Source organism: Trichechus manatus, unplaced genomic scaffold (assembly GCF_000243295.1).
Source record: "Trichechus manatus latirostris isolate Lorelei unplaced genomic scaffold, TriManLat1.0 scaffold00035, whole genome shotgun sequence".
Classification (NCBI taxonomy): Eukaryota; Metazoa; Chordata; class Mammalia; order Sirenia; family Trichechidae; genus Trichechus; species Trichechus manatus.
Genome location: NW_004443971.1, coordinates 20,308,562 through 20,330,210, shown reverse-complemented (window position 1 = coordinate 20,330,210; position 21,649 = coordinate 20,308,562). Strand labels below are relative to the sequence as shown.

Below are 21,649 nucleotides of genomic sequence, written 5' to 3'. Positions count from 1 at the left end.
TCCCCAGTTGTCTTTTGAGGGCCTTCCAACCTCGGGGGCTCATCTTCCAACACTGTATCAGGCAATGTTCCGCTGCTATTCATAAGGTTTTCACTGGCTAATTCTTTTCAGAAGTAGACTTCCAGGTCCTTCTTCCTAGTCTGTCTTAGTCTGGAAGCTCAGCTGAAACCTGTCCACCATGGGTGACCCTACTGGTATCTGAATACCAGTGGCATAGCTTTCAGCATCACAGCAACACATAAGCCCCCACAGTACGACAAACTGACAGACACATAGAGGAAGTAATCCATCACATAATGCGTCTGGGAATTTGCAGTAGTATTTAGAGATATTATTATGGTTCACATTAACAACTGATCCTTCTCTGAACTTATAAATGCACTTAGGTCCCAGGCATATAAGATCAGGAAGCATAAATCATTTTTAGAAATAGCTAGGAAGTTTTTTGGTTTTTTAAAGTTCCTGTGTTATACCGTACCTCCTCCCTATCTTACCTAAAATATTTCAAATTCAGTCCACATGCGATCCCCCTTTACTTCCATATATATTAAATTTTAACATACATCCATTCAGTCATGCAGTCTGTTCCTTCACTCTCTTATCACCACTCCCCAACACAGTCATTTTTTTTTTAGTCTTTAATATGTTATATACAGTTTAACCATTTTTTTGGGGGGGTTGGTTAACACATTTTATAGGTCAGGCTGAGTTATTTAATTGCTTACTCTTCATTTGCATTTATTCTTTTGTGAAGTTATTTTGCATATCCTTTGAATATTTTTCAACTAGGTCATAATTCTTTTCCTTTTTGAAACTGAAAAAGTTCTTCATATCCTTTTTTTTCCTCTCTCTCTTCTTTTTTTAGCAGTGTGTCCAGGGGCCATAGTTTTGGGGATTCCTCTTCTCTGTCAGACCATTAAGTCTGGTCTTTTTACGTGAATTTGATCTCTGCTCTACATTTTTCTACGGTTCCATCAGGGACTCTCTGTTCTGTTCCCTGTCAGGGAGGTCATTGGTGGTAGCAGGGCACCATCTAGTTCTTCTGGTCTCAGGCTGGTGGAGTCTCTGGTTCATGTGGTCCCTTAGTCTTTTGGGCTAATATTTTCTTTGTGTCTTTGGTTTTCTTCATTCTCCTTTGCTCCAAGTGGGATGGGACCAATTGATGTATCTTAGATGGCTGCTCCCAAGCTTTTAAGACACCAGACACCACTCACCAAAGTGGGATATATAACATTTCTTAATAAACTATGTTACGTCAATTGACCTAGATGCTCCCTGAAACTATGGTCCCTAGGCCCCAGCCCCAGCTACGCTTTCCCTCAAAGTGTTTGGATGTGTTTATGAAACTTCTTAGCTTTTGCTTTGGTCCAGTTGTGCTGACTTCCCCTGTATTGTGTGTTGTCCTTCCCTTCACCAAAGTTGATCCTTGTCTACTATCTAGTTTGTGATTCCTCCTCCCTCTCCCTCCCCCAACACAACCAATTTTTAATCAGTCCAGTTTATTGTCAGTTGTAAAGTATGTAAGTTCAGTTCATTGTATATGATGCTTTTCTAACCCATCATCAAACTACACTGGCAGTAGAATATGATCCCTGATCAAGGGGATCAAATTGAAATGTTTTCTGCTGTGAGTCTCAAGGAGAGTTAAAGACATTTGCTTTAGTTACTAGGTATGAAAATCCATATGCAGAACATGTATCCCTGGCAAGAACATTAGTATCTACCTGGATGCATGGGTAATAAGCTAATACAATCCACCTGACAGTGATGTGCTACTTATATCCCCTTGAGAGGTGGCCCATAGCTGCTATCAGAGTCCGATGATACTGTTATTTTTTTTTTTTCTGGTAGATTGTTTAATAGAGACTAATAACATTCCCTGGTGTGGTATGCAATTTCTCCAGAAGTCAAGCAATCCAAACATATTTTGTGCTTCTTGCTTTGATTTTTTAGTTGACAGGGTAAAAAAGACTCCACAGAATTATCATTGGTTGTTTGAAGAATGTCCCTAGTCCCTCTGGCCCATGTTATGGCTAAGAATGTTACTGTTGTGCTAAGGTCCCATACTTTAGTTAGGTTATTTAGGACTTTGTGGTTGTTACATAAGAGTCCCTAGGTGGCACAAATGGTTAAGTGCTTGGTGGCACAAATGGTTAAGTGCTTAGCTACCAACTGAAAGGTTGGTGGTTCAAATCCACCTAGAGGTGCCTTGGAAGAAAGGCTTGGTGATCTGCTTCCAAAAAATGGAAAATCTTATGGAGCACAGTTATACTCTGAAACACATGCAGTATTCATGAGTTGGAGTATATTCAACATCAGCTGTTTTTTTTTTTTTTTTATGGTGGCTAGCTAATAAAAAAACCTTTAGGTTGATCTTCAGACTGAGATAGCAACAGTGTATCATCAAGATAAGGAAGAACAGTGCTTTTCAACTGAAACTAATCTAAATGTATTATAAACACGTTGAAGCAATAAGTGGAAGAATTCAAATATACTTGTGGGAGAACATAAACATGTATCATAGTTTGTCCTACATGAATACAAATTGACTTTGGTTGCCTTTAAAATAGGTATTGAAAAGGAAACATTAGCAAATTGGTGACAGAATACCAATTCCTCTTAGCTTGTTTTGCAGCTTAAAAGTTAACAGCATTTTGACAGATGCTTCTGAAAGTATCTACTTTTCTCAGTTCTCTAGAATCTACAGTTAGTTTTCAGGATCCCTCGTTATCTCTCACTAGCCATAATGGACTATTAAACAATGAAATTGGAGATATTAATATACCTGCATCTAATATCCTTAAATTTGAAATTTTTTGGTGATAACCAGGTATAATTTTTTAATTATATGCATTAACATCTTTTTATATTTTAGTGTACAGTTCTATAAGATTTGACATATAGATAAGTCATCAGGATAAATATTCTGTAAAAAGAACAATCTTATCACCACAAAAACTTCCTTCATAGTGACCATTTGTATTCACAGCATCCTCTACCCTTAATGGATGAGTGTTCCAGTTGCTCCACAGCTTTGCTAATATTTGATATGGTGAAGTTTTTGTTTTACTTTGTTTTTATTTTTGGTCTTTATTTTTTTTTTTACCGTTCTAATATGTATGTGTTAGTATCTCATTCCCTAATGACTAATGCTGTTAAACACTTTTTCTGTGCTTATTTGCCATCCGTGTGTCTTCTTTGGTGAAGTTGGCCAAATCTTTCATCCATTTTTTTATTGATATTTTTATGATTATTGAATTTTAGAGAGTTTGTAATTTATTCTAGACAATAGTGCTTTGTCAGATATGTGTTTTGCATGTGCCACTGCCCCATCTGTGCCTTAAGTTTTCATTCTTTTTCTAGTGTTTTTCGTAAAGATATGCTTAATTTTGATTCCAATTTATCAATTTTTTCCTTTATGCATTATATTATACATATCTAAAAAGTGTCTAAACCAAGAGCATGTGCTCTTGTAGAAATTTTATAGTATTATGTTTTAAATTTAGTTATGTGATCAATTTTAAGTTAATTTTTGTATAAAATGTGAGGAATATGGCAATATTCATTATTTTTCATTTTGATACCTGATTGTTATAGTACCATTTGTTGAAAAGACTATTCTTTCTCCATTGAATTGCCTTTGCTTCTTTATCAAATATCAATTACCATATATGTGTGGGCCCACAACTGGACTCTCTATTCTGTTCCATTCCTCTATGTGTTTATTCTTTCACCGATACAACATACTGTTTAAATTACTATCATTTTTAGTAAGTCTTAAGAAACTTAGGTAGTGTGAGTCCTCCAACTTTGTACTTCTAAAAAATTGTTTTGGATTTTCTGGTTCCTTTGACTTTCTATGGGAATTTTAGAATCAGCTTATTAATATCTACTAAATTTTTGTAAAGATTTTGGTTGGAATTACAATAAATTTAAAAATAAATTTGGTGTCAGTTGACATCATAACAATGTTGAGTTTCCAGTCTATTAAGATGGTATATTTTTTCATTTATTTAGATCTTTTAAAAGTTTCTTACATCAGTATTTGTTGCACATATTTTGTTATATTTATTCTTAAGTATTTCATGTTTTTTGACACTATTGTAAATAGCACTGTTTTTTAATTTAGTTTTCCATTTGTTTATTGTGAGTATACAAAAATATGATCAAATATTGTATATTGGCCTTATATTTCAAGACCTTATTAAACCGATATGTTAGTTCTTGGAGCTTTTTTTGTAGGATCTTTGTGGTTTCTGTGTAGACAATCATACCATCTTTGATAGAGTTTCATTTCTTCCTTTCCAATCACTGTCTATGTATTTTATTCCTTCTTTCTTGCCTTGTTGCATTAGCTAGATCTTCCAGTGCAAAGTTGAATAAGAGTAGGATTTTTTTCCACAAGGTTTCTTTTTTATTTGATGTCATATGTAAGAAATCTTTCCCTAACTTAAGATTGTAAGATTTTACTTTATAATTCCTTCTAGAAATTTTACAGTCTACATTTAGGTCTGTGTTCTATATTGAGTTCATTTTTTTATATGATGAGAGGCATAGAGCAAACTTTACTTATGTGCATTTTAATATTCCATAGTTGCAGCACCTATTGTTAAAAAAAATTTTTTCTCCACTAAATTGCCTTAGCATACTTGTAAAATATCAGTTATCCATAGATGTTTGGGTCTACTTTGGGACTCTCTGTTCTGTTCCAATGATCTTTTCTCTAACTTGACACAAACTCTACACTGGCTTGACTAGCTAAGTTTTTAATATCTTGACATTGGGTAGTGTTAACTCTCCAACTTTGTTAATTTCTTTCAAAAATCTGTTAGAAGTCTTTTTCATTTCTATATGACTTTTTGAACAATTGTGACAATTACTAAAAAAAAAATTCTAGGATTTTTATGAGAATTGCATTGAATCTGTAGATCAGTATTGATTGGGAAAACTGAATTAACTGTATTGAGTCTTCTGACTCATGAACACATTACATCCATTCATTTATTAAGTATTCTTTAATATTTCTCAGCAATAATTTCTAGTTTTTGATGCACAGATCTTGCACACATTTTATTAGATTTATTCCTAAATATTTCATGTTTTTATGCCAGTGGGCACAATATTTTTTTGAATTTTAATTTACGACAGTTCATAAGAATAAATTGATTTTCTTGTGTTTATTGATCTCATAATATCTCATAACCTTGCTAAACTCACCTCTTAATTCTAGTAATCCTTTGGATTGTCTATAAAGATATCATGGCAACTGCAAATAAAGACATTTTTACTTGTATTCCAATCCAGATGCTCTTTATTTCTTCTTCCTGGGTTGTTTTACTGACCAGAACCTCCAGTGAAATATTGAATAGATGTGATGATAGTAAACATCCATGTATTGTTCTGATCTTAGGGTAGACACATTCAGTGTTTCACCATTGAGATGTCTATTTTTCTTTTTTTTTAGCTTCTTAGAATGATGAATTACACTGATAGCTTTTCTAATGATAAGCCATTCTTGTATCCTTTGAAAACTCATTTGATCTTAATAGATTATCCTTTTTATAGAATTTTGGATGCAATTGTTAAAATTTTGTTATGAAGCTTTGCATCTTTGTTCATGAGGGATACTGGTCTGCAGTTTTTAAGTATTTGTAATGTCTTTCTTTGGTTTTGGTAACAGGATAATGCTAGCCTCATATGATGAAAATGCAAATGTTTCCTCTCTCTTCAATTTTATGGACAATCTGTGTAGAATTATAATTTTTTTCTCCCTTAAGAGTTTGGTAGAATTCACTAATGAAGCCATTTGTACTTGGACTTTTCTTTTGGGGAAAGTTTTTTTTTTTTTAATCTACAAATTCAACTTATTTAATACATATAAGTATATCCATGTTATCTGTCCTTTCTTGATTGAGCTTTGGTAGGTTGTTGCCCTAAGAAATCTGACAAGTCTCTAAGTTCTTGAGTTTACTGACATAATATTGTTCATGATGTCCCTTTATTATCCTTTTAATTTCTGTTGATATTAGTAATTTGTGTATTCTCTCTTTTTTTTCTCCTGATTGGTCTGTTTAAAGGTTTGCAATTATATTCATTTAAGATTTTTGTTCCATTAATTGCCTCTTTTTTTTTTTTTTTTTTTTACTTTGTTTATTTTTGCTCTGATCTTTCTTTTTTTTCCTTCTGTTTTCTTTGGGTTTAATATCCTACTTTTTCTAATGCTTAATGTGTAACTTGAAGTCATTGATGTGGAGCACTTTTTCTTTTCTAATACAGGTATTTAGTGTGACAAATTTCTTCCAAAGTACCACTTCCTGTGTTCACTTGCATTTTACTATGATGCTGAAAGCTATGCCACTGGTATTTCAAATACCAGCAGGCTCACTTATGATGGGCAGGTCTCAGCAAATCTTCCAGACTAAGAAAGACTAGGAACAAAGGCCTGGTCATCTACTTCTGAAAATTAGCCAATGAAAACCTTATGGATCACAACAGAACATTGTCTAAATCACTTGCTTTGGGCACATCATCAGGAGGGATCGGTCACTAGAGGAGGACGTCATGTTTGGTGAAAAAGGGATAGCAAGTATGAGGGAGATTCTTGGTGAGAAGGATTGGTAAAATATTTGCAAGGATTGACTTGAAGATGTTGGTATCATGAGGATGATGCAACACTAGACAACGTTTCATTCTGTCAGAGTTGACACTATGGCAATTATCAATCTATTAATGGCACAGCACTCATAATTCATTTAAGAAATTATAAAAATCTAATTGTCTAATGGACCTGGAATCCTACAACATGGTAAAGCTCTTTAAACAACTGATTCTTTCTTGGTGCTTGTTTTAAATCTTTCCTTGTTTAAAAAAAATCTTTAATAATGCATCTTGACTTAATATCTTAGGAAACAGCTTATTTTCTCTGACACAAGAACTTGGATTATTACAGTTACTTCAGATGTTCATTTACAAATGACTTATTATTTTATTATGTTGCCATATTATTCGATTCTGAATAAAAAATATTTATTAAACATATGCTTATCTTTTCCTTATGCCTTCTTCATCTAGAAGCATGTTCAAAATCAGATATAAAAATTCAGAATGGATTTATTTCTGAATCTAAGTATATGTATCCTATAAATTATCAAACACAATATACGTGTAAACCAGGATATGTAACAGCAGAGGGTAAAATATCAGAATCTATCACGTGCTTGGAAAGTGGATGGTCTACTCAACCCATATGCATTAGTAAGTAATTTATTAGGCTTATTCTCCCGATGATAGTTTTACAAACGTTTACTGTAATTAATTCTCTTTTATAGAGGGTGGGAGTGTGGGGTGGGGCCAAAATGTTTCCATTTGTAAGGATAAATAAACTCTTTGAGAAATTATATATATATATATATATAATGTAGAATTTCTATATATAATGTAGAAATCATATATATAACATAGAAATCATATACGTAATATACAAATCATGTATATAATGTGGAAATCATATATAATGTATAAATCATATATAATAAAGAAATCATATACATAATGTAGAAGTCATATACATAATGTAGAAATCATATATATAATGTGGAAATCATATACATATACATGTACGTATATAGTTCTTTAGTTAAGTCTCTTTTGCCTTTTTAGAGTAATTACTGATAGGAAGGAGGATCATTCCATCTTTTCAAGTTTTTCCCACTTTAAAGCAACCCCGTGATTTAGAAATCTGTGACGGAGTCTCATGAATATTTTCCTGTAGACTTGCTCGTTTTCATCTGAAATCTTCCTGTCTGTTGTGCCTGTGTTTAGGTGACTAGCATTTTGTATTGGAGTCCTTGCTCCTAGACACAAATGTCATGTTTTTAAGTGAAGAGATGAGTCCATAGTGCAGAATTCCCCAAGAATTTGACCTTTATAATTTATGCAATTAATGCCATAGGAGATGTCCACTTATGAAAATTCCTGCTGTCCTTTTGGAAGATCTTCATTAACTTCTAGGTAATGAAGAGAAACATTTCTTGATTGTGCTAAACTCTATTGTGTTGAAAGTTTTCCTGCCCCACTATCTGGATGTTTATAAAGATCCTCTAAGAACAATTTGCTTGTTTTGCCTTTATACACACTTTATTTTCCCAAAACTCCTCAGTGATATTTTTGAAGTAAAAGATATCTTTCCTACTGTGTAATTATTTTTTTAATTTGTTTTTCAATTTTTATGTTGACTATGGGCTCTGGCTAAAGGAAAAATGACAAAAGTTACTCTCATATCAACACATTTTATACTGCATTGGAATCAAATATCTATTACAAGGCTTATTATGGAAGAGATTACGTCAGATAAAGGAGTCTTGTTTCTGGGAAGGGATTTACTTAACTTGCCCACTCAATAACATGAAATGAAATCCTCAATTTTATCATGCATTAGAATCTTTTTTTTTTTTTTTTTGCATTAGAATCTTGTGATATGCCATTCTTTGAGAATGCCAGACCAAAAAGTGATGGCACATGGTTTAAGCTCAATGACAAGCTGGACTATGAATGCAGAGCTGGCTATGAAAACACAGGTGGAAGCACCACAGGCTCTATAGTATGTGGTGATGATGGTTGGTCTGACACACCCACGTGTTATGGTAAGTACTGTCCTTTTTTTTTTTTTCCTGGTATTCATTTTTTTAGGATATTAAAATTTGTATATGTTCCTTTTGGGAGGTAATTTAATTATCTAGAGACATTGTTAAGGAACAATGTTTAAAATCTATGTGTCTTCTTCTGATTTAATGCAAATTGGGAGGAGATGGTGTTTTGAAGCCCAAAGATAATAATCTATTTAAAACAGTGCATCAAAGCAATGGACCACATACATTACAGATAAACGTCATTAAAATATAAATTGTTTTCAAGTAATCCTAAATGCAAATCTTGAAAATATTTAAAACTTGACACCCATTACCAAAGTATGGTTAGTCACAACCTCTTCAGCTATTTTACTCCTGAGTTTTTGCTTTTGCCTTCCCACCTTGAGTGTTAATTTCTTCAGCTCCTACCAGGAACTCTTCATTTTCAGACATCAACACGTTCTCTGGACTATTCTGAAAATCTCTTGTATGTTTACCAAACAGTTGTCTGTTTTCTATGAATAGAAATTAACCTGGAATCTGTAAGAAATGAGTGGATATAGAGAGTTCCAAGCAAAGGAAAAAATATGTGCAAACTTCTAAAAGAAAAATACTATTTGGGAAATGCCAGGATGAGAAGAGTCTAGTCAAGATGTGAGATAATTTTATGAGCAGAGGTTGGATAGGAGGCAAAGGCAAGATTATCCAGGTTATTTCAGATCATATTAGCATTGGATAAACTTTATGCTTGATGAAAAGACAAAAGAGTTTTAACAAAAACAATGATATAAATAGACTTACATTTGTGAAAGTTTTTTGTTGTTATTTGTTCCTGGATGCTGTGCATGAGATAGTCAAAACAGGAAGCAGTGAGTCCATGTAGAATGAGAAATGGTGGGGATTGAGATAAGGTGATGGCTGAGGAGATGCAGAGCAGAGGATAAATTTGGGATATATTTGGTGGTAGAAAGGAGAGGCAATGTTATAAATGTTAGGTCAAGGGACTCATATGTTTTGCTTTGTTTTTCAATAACAAGTAGGTAAATGGTAATGCCACTGTATGCCTATCTGTCTGTCTGTCTGTATTGCACATGCAGACAGGCTGTACCTCAAACTTCCAGGCAGCCATTAAACTGCTAGGAATGAGGTATATACAACCACTGGCATCAGCGGTTCCATGGACGCTACATTCATCTGTGATCAAGCTGAACACATGAGACACTTAACAGTGTTAGCAAAGTGAAGGTCATTATTAGTATTTATAGGAAGCAAACAGTAAACAATTACAACAGATTCTCAAAGGGGAAATGCTTACCCTTCCCCAAATTACCCATGTCCATTCTTATGTTGCTGGGCAGGCACAATGTTATTCAGGTCAGATGCTGTCTTCACATCACTGCTGCCTCTGGCTACCACCACACTTCTGGGGGCCTGCATGGCTCCCAAGTCTTCTACTCTCTTATGCTGGGCCTCACTTAGCCTCACCTCATTCACAGGAATTCTCCTGCACGGGATATCCTGAGCCTCTGCTGGTGGAACCTTCCAGGCCTCTACAACTGGATCCTGCCATGCTTTCCATGCCTACCCCGCCGGAAGGCCTGCATGGATCCTGCTTTGCTGCCCAAGGGGGAGAGTTGTGCAACCCTAGCACAGGGCACAGGACATTCAGGGACAAGTGTTATAGCTCTTTTAGCTCCTTCAACAAGTGCCTGGGCACCTCATTTCTCAGCAAGCCTCCTGCTTGGAGGCGCTCAGCTCTCTCTCCATGGGCCAGAAAGGCCACGGCTGGTCTTGAAGATCCTATCACTCACACTGCTGTAGCTGTTTCTCTGCCACCTGACCCTGCTGTGCATGTCAGTGTTACTTGCTGTCTCACATCTTCTTCATTGTTACAGCTCTCTTCTCTGGGTCTAAGAGGTTCTCTGCACAGAGATCCCAGGTACAAAGGACGTACTCCGCTCAAGACTCTTCTTGATGATAATGAGGACTCTCTCAACCTCTGTGGGATTGGCCCTTATATATGGAAACTCCTTGCCAATTTCAAGGCATGGTCCTCCAAACAGGACCATGTTCTAACCAACCTCCTAGGTAGATCACTCAATTTGAACAATAATATACCAATCACTTGTAAGACTGTGGCCCACCCAATCATTTTGTGGGAGTTACAAGACCATGGCTAGAAGGGCCATATAAAATTGATTCATTGCACTACAGCCATTTTATAAAATGATGTTGGCAGGACAGAGACTACTTTTGGGATGAACACCACAACTTCTGGCTTGGATACATTATGGTTGAACTACTCATAGTCATTCAAATTGGATATGGAAGCTGGAGAGTTGGATATATAGGTGTAGCCAGTAGATGTACATTTGGATTGTTGTTGTTGACAGGTGCCATCAAGTCTGTTCTGACTCATAGTGATCCTGTTACAAAAGAATGAAACACTGTTCAGTCCTGCACCATCCTCACAATCATTGTTTTGATTGAGCCCATTGTTGTAGCCACTGTGTCAATCCATGTCATTAACCATCTTCCTCTTTTTCACTGACCATCTACTTTACCAAGCATGATATCCTTCTCCAGGGAATGTCCCTCCTGATAATATGTCCAAGTATGTGAGGCAAAATCTTGCCATCCTTGCTTCTAAGTACAGCATTCTGGCTGTACTTCTTCCAAGACATATTTGTTCATTCTTCTAGCGATCCTTGATATATTCAATATTTTTTGCCAACACCATAATTTAAAGGCATCAATTCTTCCTTGTTCTTCCTTATTCATTGTCCAGCTTTTGCATTCATATGAGGGGATTGAAAATATCATAGCTTGAGTCAGGTGCACCTTATTTCTTAAAGTGACATCTTTGCTTTGTAACACTTTAAAGAGGTCTTTTGCAGCAGATTTGCCCAGTGCAATATATCATTTGATTTCTTGACTGCTGCTTCCATTGGCTGTAACTGTGGATCCAAGTAAAATTAAATCCTTTACAACTTCAATATTTTCTCCATTTATCATGATTTTGCTTATTGTTCCAGTTGTGAGGATTTTTGTTTTCTTTATATTGAGGAGTAATCCATACTGAAGGCTGTAGTCTTTATCTTCCTCAGTAAGTGCTTCAAGTCCTCTTCATTTTCAGCAAGCAAGGTTGTGTCATCTACATATTGCAGGTTATTAATGAGTTGCCTCCAATCCTGATGCTGCATTCTTCTTCATATAGTCCAGCTTCTCGGATTATTTGCTCAGCATATAGATTGAATAAATATGGTGAAAGGATACCACCTTGAAGCACATCTTTCCTGCCTTTAAACCATGCAGTATCCCCTTGTTCTGTTCCAATGACTGTCCCTTGGTCTATGTACAAGTTCCTCATGAGCACAATTAAGTGTTCTGAAATTCCCATTCTTTGCAATGTTATCCATAATTTGTTATGATCTTCACAGTCCAATGCCTTTACATACTCAATAAAACACAAGTAAACATCTTTCTGGTATTCTCTGCTTTCAGCCAGGATCCATCTAACATCAGTAATGATTTACCTTGTTCTATGTTCTCTTCTGAATCCATCTTGGATTTCTGGCAGCTCCTTCCCAATGTACTGCTGCAACTACTTTTCAACGATCTTCATCAAAATTTTACTTGTGTGTCATATTAATGATATGGTTCAATAATTTCTGCATTTAGTTGAATCATTTTTCTTTGGAATGGGTACAAATATGGCTGTCTTCCAGTTGGTTAGCCAGGTAGCTGTCTTCAAATTTCTTTGCATAGAGGAGTGAGCGCTTCCAGTGCTGCATCCGTTTGTTGAACCATATCAGTTGGTATTTTGTCAATTCCTGGAGCCTTATTTTTCACCAATGCCTTCAGTGCAGCTTGGACTTCTTCTTTCAGTACCATTGGTTCTTGGTCATATGCTACCTCCTGAAATGGTTAAACATCAACCAGTCCTTTTTGGTAGATTGACTGTCTATTATTCCCATCTTCTTTTGATGCTTCCTGTGTCATTTAATATTTTCCCAGTACATACTTTCAAAATTGCAAGTTGAGGCTTGAATTTTGTCTTCAGTTCTTTCAGCTTAAGAAATGCTGAGCATGTTCTTCCCTTTGGGTTTTCTAACTCTAGGCCTTTGCACATTTCGTTATAATATTTTACTTTGTCTTCTCAAACTGCTTTTTGAAATCTTCTGTTCAGTTCTTTTACGTCATCATTTCTGCCATTTGCTTTAGCTAGTCTATGTTCAAAAGCAAGTTTCAGAGTCTCTTTTGATGTTTATGATAATCTTTTCTTTCTTTCCTGTCTTTTTAATGACCTCTTGCTTTCTTCATGCATGATGTTCTTGATGTCATTCCACAGTTCATCTGGTCTTTGGTCATTAATGTTAAATGGGTCAAATCTATTCCTGAGATTGTCTCTAAATTCATTTGGATTATTAACATATAAATTATGTCATCTAATTAGTATAATATACAAAATGAAAAGGAAGAGAATGTTGGACTAAGCCCTGAAACATTTCAACATAAAAAGGTTAAAAAGAAGAGGAATCGGTGGCAATATAGATGGAAAAAAGGAGGATTTAGAGAATCAGGAGGGAAAAAAAACTAAGGATGTAAACTTGTCGTAGATGTGAAGGGAATAAAACGTTAAGAAAGGAAGCATATGGACATAACTGTTTGAAGAAGTTTGCCTGTGACAGGGAATACAAAGTTCAGAACATGACTAGAAGAAATTATACACTAACGGAAAGAATTTTATCTGTTTTTGTTTGTTTGTTCATTTGTTTCCTTTTGCTAAGATTGTAGCTGTGAGAACATGCTGACTACTGAGGATAAGGCTGTGGTAGAGAGGGAAGCAGACAGAGATTGAATACAGCAGGTAGATATGTCCCTGTGACTGTGGGAGGGAAAGGAAACCAGAGCTCCTCTGGAGGTCTAGGCTTCAGTGACAACAGGGCTACTTCCAACTTTGTAATAGGAGGAAAGAAGGACAGTGACTTCTGTAACTTGAATGCTGGAAAGAAGCAGGAGGTGATGGTTTCTATTTTCTGTGAAGTATGAGGCAAGGTCATCTGAGAATAAGCAGTGTTTGGGGGTAGGAGAAGGAGGAGCACTGGGCATCGAGAAAAGGTTTAAAATAGAGACTTCAGAGAGTAGAAGAGTGAGTTTATTATAGTGGTGAGGTAGACTTGGTTATCACTGTTGACAGCCCAGTTAAATCTGATTTATTTAGGCTGTCAACAAACACCTATTAAATAGGCTAGGAGAAAATACTGAAAAAGACAAATATAGTCCTGCCTTTCCAGAGCTTTCATTAAAATATAGGAGAGTGGGAACCGGGGTGGGGAACATAATATATTACACCAAATAAAGAAGCAAATGACAAGTATATTTTATATATTACTGTGTTCAAAGAAATAAAAGAAGCCAAGGATTTAGATTAAAAAAAAAAAATAGGAGGGGATAAAAAACTCTGTTTTGTGTAGGAAGGTGTTTATGAAAAGAAAGATAAAAAACCTTTCAGAGTAGGGGAAAGGGAGTGTGAAACAGCTGAGGCTGCAAAGAACTTGACTTTATTCAAAAAATTAAAAGATGAGAAATCCTGGATACTGGATTGAGAGAGGGGAAGGCACAAGATAATGTTGGATGTGTAGGCAAGGGCTGGATCATAAAGTGATAGTATGTAAATGTATTAGTTGAAAAACACCCAACAATCAAGATTTTGTTTACTCGTTAGGACAATTTGTTCCACAACCTGATGAGAAAAATAATTTATGTAAAAAGAGTACAAAATATGTAAACAAACACAAATACAAATAAAAGAATTACTATGTAGTAGAATGAAATTGAAATTTAAGAGAGGAATTTTAGTGATTCTTGTTCAAGTGTGATCTCAATTAAGCTGCTAACCTCAAAATAAAAATAAAAACAAAAGCTTATTTTTTAGTTATTTATTTTTGGGCATTACCTTTTTGAAATAGTTAATTCATATTACATTTTAATTTGTATCGTATATATAGTTTAATTTATATTAAATTTATATTTAATTTTATGATTAATTTTATATTGACTCTTTAATATTATGAATTTTCTTGTTAGCATGATTCCAAGTCTTAAATTCTAGTTTTTAATTTTATAAATTAATGAGTGTTTGTTTTCTTCCTTTGTAGAAAATTTAATTGATTTTTAATGATCTCTAGCTTAAAATACATTAGATATTGCATCTTTCCTGAATTCTGGTTCCCCAATTATATTAAAAGGAGCCTTGATGGTGCAGTGGTTAAGTACTTGGCTACTAACTGAAAGTCAGCAGTTCGAACTCATTAGCCATTTTGCAGAAAAAAAGATGTAGCAGTCTGTGTCTGTAAAGATTACAGCCTTGGAAAATGGTTGGGGTAGTTTTACTCTGTCTTACAGGGTTGCTGTGAATCAGAATTGCCTTGACATCAATTGGCTAATTAAATAAATATCAATTTTTATTGAGTGTGCAATATAAAAACTATAACATTCCTTTTTATGTGAGAGAATAATTTTGTTTTTAGAGTGAAAAAATTAACCTTAAAAATTTTATACATAGCAGTGATAAAATGAGATCCAAACTAAACAAGTTTACTTTACAAATACATTTTCAGAATATACACATTGCTATTCAGTACCTTAGTATGTCTCACAGAGTCCCACATAAACTGACAGCGCGTACAAAGTTTTCTCCATAGAAGAGGGTTTATCTGATGCCCCTCTTTGTGCGCAGCACCCAGCACCTCATTTTTGCATGACACGTATAAAGCCTATTTTGATAATGAAAAATTACATGTTTTCATTAAACTATTTTACTTTTGTTTTTTTTTAGAAAGAGAATGCGGTGTTCCTGATATACCACCAAACTTAAACGCTTCGCCCAAGAAAGACAAATATAAAATTGGAGATGTACTGCATTTCTCCTGTAGACAGAGATCTAAAAGAGTTGGACCGGATTCCATTCAGTGCTACCACTTTGGGTGGTCCCCAAATCCCCCAACATGTAAAGGTGAATATTTATTTTACAATTGATGAAACAACAGTTAATTTTTTAGATATCAACACCTTCTTTGTTTCATTTTTTGTGGCGTTTCAGATTATCTATAATGTAACACATTAAGCCAGAGACATTATAGCTGGGACAGATATGGGTCTGGTGGTAGACGACTCAGATAGATATCTCTCCAATTGTTTCTTGAAATGTGTATTGGGAGTATTCAGAGAGATATATATATACGGCAACTGAGACTGGAGATACTTCTTTTGTTTCTTTTCAATTACCTATAATGCCACCATTAATGCTGAACATTTTATATAGATGGACCTTATCCAAGTTTCAATGTGCTTGTCTAAACAATATTCAAACAGCTCAAAGTCAATTCAATCACATTTGTGGCTTAATCAAAGTTAAAATATGTTGATCAACAGATTGTCTCAAGTGATGGTACTTTTTCAAAAAATTTTGAAACAATGTTTCCATGGAGTATAAATACTACTTTAATTTACACTACTATATTTGCTAACCTCTACACATCTTTAAAATATTCAGATTATTGAACATATTTTAAAGGCTTAACAATACCTACAATGAAGTAGTTCAGTATTTAAAAAAAAAGAAAAAAAAACGCTGTTACTGTCAAGATGATTCTGACTGAAAGAAACCTTATGGAACAGAGTAGAACTGCCCCATAGGGTTCCCAAAGCTGTAATCTTTACGGAAGTAGATTGCCACATCTTTCTCCCACAGAATGGCTGGTGGACTCTAACCTCTGATCTTTCATTCAGTTAGGAGCCAAGCCCTTAACTACTGTGCCACCAGGGATTTTTAGTTCAGGATAAGTAATAAAATTGAGAAATAAGAACCTGGGGTAAACACCATTCTTTTTTCATTGTTTAAGAATGCTGTCATGAAAAAATAATAAATATCTTTCCATTTTGCTTAATTTTTTATTGTAAAAGAAACTACTCAACTATTATTTAAACATTAATTCTACTGTAGGGCAAGTAAAATCTTGTGGTCCACCTCCTCAGCTCCTCAACGGGGACATTAAGGGGTCAAAGAAAGAAAAATATGACCACAGTGAAGTGGTGGAATATGATTGCAATCCCAGATTCCTAATGAAGGGATCTAAGAAAATTCAATGTGTTGATGGAGATTGGACAACTTTGCCTATATGTGTTGGTAATGTACAAAAAATATTAATATTTAAACTTGAATCAGCAATTTTATTTGTACTCCTATAAAGACAAATTATGTTTTAAAGGGAAACTTATTTCTGTGAAATTTACACAGAGGAAGAGAGTACATGTGGGGATGTACCTATACTGGAGCATGGCTATAGCTTGTCCTCTGACCCTCCCTATCACCATGGACATTCAGTGGAGTTCAGTTGCAGAGAATCCTTTACAATGATTGGATACAGATCAGTTACATGTGTCAAAGGAATGTGGACCCAACTTCCTCAGTGTACTGGTGAGAAAATACTTCTCAAATTGACATTTAATAAAGTTTAATATGTTTACCTTAAAAAGTGTATTTAGAAATATTGCTGAAAATGTCAGTTCTTGAATTGTAATGAATCTAAACATTTGTTGTTTATAGTTCAATATGTGTCTATTGGGGAAAAATAAAAACTAGCAACAGAATATTATGGTTCTTATGTCCCTGTGATTAATATGGTTTATTATTATAACGTGAAGCTAAATTTTACTCGACCTTATAGGACAGAGTAGAACTCCCCACAGGGTTTCCCAGGTGGATTCAAACTGCCAAATTTGGGTTAGCAGCCAAATGCTTGAATCAGCCTCCTTTCTTTCTTTCAAGGTTGCATTACAAAGCCATTATTTTCTTTGACCAATTACTTGACTTTTCTTAACTCTGTTCAGCTTCCCTCAATTCTGCTTTTCTAATCATTAACAACAAACACTATCAAAGACTTACATTTCTACTTTATCAGATTCAAAAAGGACTCCCATAATCATAGAACTATTGAAATATGTAGCTATATAACAAGCTTGCATGGTCTATATATTTATTCATTTTGAGCCAACAACGATTTATTTTTAGGGTTTCCAACATAATGGGTGTCTAAAACAGCTTCTCAAAGACCTTAAGATTATATAACAAAACAAGTTGGGATTTTTAGTACCCAATTTCTTATTTCAAGCCCTGTATCTGTTCTTTTGGTGATCTTGAAGAGATCTGCTAAAATATTTAGATTCTGTACAACACATCTTAGATATATTTTTAATTATATTTCATTACTTTTCTGAAAACATATATTTAAAGTAGCAGCTTCTTTTATCCTATTCCCATAGGTAATGTTTTTTATTTCTAATGCTTTAAAGGTTATTGATTAAAAATAATGTAGTGTCTCTTGAGATCAGGAGAACAAAAGTATGTGCACATTTGTACACATTTCAGCTACGGGGCCACATTAAGTTGCATGATGAGTGTTCAGTATGTAGACCATCCAAGAAAGTAAACCTCTTAGACTCTTCAAATCCCCAAAGTGTAAAATGTTTTTATGACAGATGTTTACTCTGATATTTCAAAGAATGGATGCAAAAGTTATATTTATACATAATAGCCCGTCTCTCATGCCGTAAGATCAGGAATAAATTGATAGATAGAATTTATTAGCATAAATCATGATTTCATTACATCTTTGATTCTGTAGCTAGAGTTATATAGTAGTTGTTTAGTTGTTTTTATAATTAGTCTTTTCATGGGAATATGTTTATTTTATAGCAACAGAACAACTTCAGAAGTGTAAATTATCAAGGATACATGGATCCAATTCAAGACTATCAGATCAGACTAAATTTAATCATAATGCCAACTTCAGTTACAGATGTAGAGGAAAATCAGAACACAAACAATCAACCTGCATAAATGGAAGGTGGGATCCCAAGCTAACTTGCACAGGTAAGGTCTTCTTTACAATGTTTTAAAAATGTATTCTATTTCTTCCTAACTTGGAAAAGTGATATCTTTGTGTCTTTGAAAAAAAAAATTAGCTATTTATTTTATCAGTTGCTTTTCAAGCAGCAAAGTAATTTAAAAGCTAACCAAAACACTTTTGGAATAACGATTATGTCATGTGCATTAACTGTATAACAAACCACACAGAAACTTGGCGGCTTTACATTAACATCTGGGCCCTAAGTTGTGCTCATTATTGTTGAACTCCCATTGCTTCAGTCCTTTTATTACACACAACTAATCTATACATATGCCTATATTGATTATCTGTTATCTATTTATCTGTTTTTCTACTTCTATCTATCTTGAAAACCCTGAGTCGTAGTGACACCTCAAATTCCAATTACACAGCAGAGTTCATTCTAGTCTTACCAATTTTCTTGTCTATAAATGTCTTCTCCAGCTGTGACAAACCTGTGCCATTATCCTCAACACTTTTAACAACTTATACAGGTATAGCATATAGATAGTAGTTTCACACCAATCCTAAAGCAAACCTACTGTCTACAGTTGAACGTGTTTATACTTTTTTTTTATAGGAAGCAATAGTACTTATATGCAGTGAAGTGTACACATTCCTCTGCATTCTCTTCTAGAAGCTTTATAGTTTTAGCATTGGCATTTAGGTACATGTTTATCTTATATTACTTTTTGAGTACAGTGTCAAGTAGGGGTTGATGTTCTTTTTTTATATGGATAGCCAGTTGTCCTAAGAACATGTGTTGAAAAGACTTTGAAAAGAAAAAGCAATTGACTATAGTAGTGATGGTTTATTTTTTAACTCTCTATTCAGCTCATTTATTTATTTTTCTATCTTTATGCCCAAATCACAATGCCTTCATAACTGTAACTTCGTAGTAAATTGTGAAGCCTGGCAGTGTGTTTTGGTTTCAAGAGAGGTAACTATTCTGGTCTTTGCATTTCTATAGAAATTTTAGGAAAAGAAAATGGTATTAATTACTAGAAAATACCTGCCTAGTTAATACAAGGGATGGCATCAAATCTGTAGATAACTTAGGGAGAATTGACATCTTAACCATATTGAGTTTCCAATCTATAAACGTCATGTATCTCTCCAATTATTTATATCTAGTTTATTTTTCTCAATAATGTTTTTAGTTTAGGTGTGCAGTGCTAAAATAATTATTTCTAATTTACATTTTTGTCATTATAAATATTATATTTCAAAATTACATTTTCTAATTTTTTGATACAAGTATAAAGAGATATACTCGACTTTTGCATATTGATTTGCATCCTGAAGCCATCCTAAATTCCCTTATTCATTTTAGGTGTTGCCTTAGAAATCTTAGAAGTTTCTGGAAACAATTTCATCGTTGCAAATAAAAATTTTATTTCTATCTGTACCATTTTTATGTTTTTGCCTCTTTTCTTATATTCTAACACTGTTTATAATCTCCAGTACAGTGTTGAAGGGAAGTGGTGAGAACAAACACTCTTGATCTATTCCTGATCATTTGATATTTAGACACAACTATGATGTTAGCATTAGAATTTTTTAAAATGCTGTTTACGAGTTGGAAGAATTTTCCTTCTGTTCCTAGTTAGGTGAGAAATTTTATCATTAATGGATGTTCAATGACTTTAAATGTTTTTTCTGCATTTACTGGTATATGATTAAATGATTTTCTTAATTTAGTTAAAAATGTTGAATTCCATATGTTGGTTTTAAACGTAAAAGAAATCTTTCTTTCCTGGGATAAACTCTACTTCATTGTAATATATTATTCTCATGATAATATTATTCTTATATATTTTGAAGTATTCAATTTGATACTGTATTGTTGAGATTTTTTGCATCTATGATCATGGGGTATATTGGTGTTCAGTTACATTTTCTTGCAATATCTGTAACTGGTTTTGTTATCAGGGATAGTATGGCCTCATACAATGAATTGAAAAGTGGTCCCTGATCCTCTGTATTTTGAAAGTGTATCTGCAAAATTTGTATTCTTTTTCCCTTAAATGTTTTATAGAATTCATCTATGAAGCCATCTGATCCTGTAGTTTACTATTTTGTAAAAAAAATTTTTCATGAAGAATTCAATTTCTTGGACTTCTGGGCACATGATGCTATAGTCAGAAGCACCACGCCATCTCTCCACAGCAAAGATCTGAAAAACTAAGTCAAACAGAGTCACGAGTCAATCCTGAAACCCTAAGCATCAAATGAAGAGATAAAGAACTCAGCCAAACACCAAATGGAATAAGAAACTGGCTGAGAACAGAGAGTGAGGTGAGATACATGCATAGGTCCCCTATCAGCTACCACAGCACAGATCCACCAACTTGGACTCCTATCGGTGATCAGTGAACAGGAGGTTCGAGAAAACAGCTTCACGGAGCTTCCAGCAGGAGACAGAACAACTGGTAACCAGCGATATATGCTTTCCCACCTCCCACCCATCTTCACCCCCACTCAGCCTCCTCTGCTTCCTGTGGCCGCAGTCTCTTGGCTGGGAAGCACCGGCTTCACCCTGGTGTTACCTGGATTCCACACACCCACACTGGCTGGCTCCCTGAGTGCCATTTGTTGGTTGATGGTGTTGCTTTTTTCTGCCTCTTTAGATTTCTTCCTTACCTCTCGCCACCTCCCCCTCCTTTCTCTCAAATACCGGGCTCCATGTGCCTTCTTTGCTTCTTCGGAAAGGCTGCAAAACACTGCTCAACAGTGAAACTGCTTCCTGGCCTGTGCTGCCACGCTGGTGGGACCCTCGGGGCTTCTTTTTGTTTGTTTGTTCTGATTTGTTCTGTTTTTATGTGTGTGTTTGTTTTCTTTCTCTTTTCTTGGCTTGGAAGCTCCTTCTAGCCAGGTAGTACCATGTGGATTAGGAGCTACTCCCTTACTCTGTCCTGACACACAGTGACATCCCTGGGAGCATTTCTTTTTTCTTTTTTTGTTTTTTTTTTTTTTGTTGTTGTTTCTTTGTTTTGTTTTCTTCTCTCTCTTTTTCCTTTTTTGTATTTACTCATTTTCCAGTTTTTCGATCTATTTTTTTCTTTTATC

General features: G+C 34.6%; 1 protein-coding gene across 1 annotated transcript in view; it reads left to right on the top strand.

Annotated features, from left to right (window-relative positions):
- Positions 1–21,649, top strand: part of LOC101344709 (complement factor H-like) — a 101,845-nt gene that overhangs the window by 51,249 nt on the left and 28,947 nt on the right. Inside the window, 6 exon segments of the mRNA XM_012555223.1 lie at positions 7,072–7,254; positions 8,466–8,642; positions 15,469–15,645; positions 16,636–16,818; positions 16,930–17,109; positions 18,388–18,564. Of these exon segments, the coding sequence (XP_012410677.1) occupies positions 7,072–7,254; positions 8,466–8,642; positions 15,469–15,645; positions 16,636–16,818; positions 16,930–17,109; positions 18,388–18,564 (1,077 nt within the window).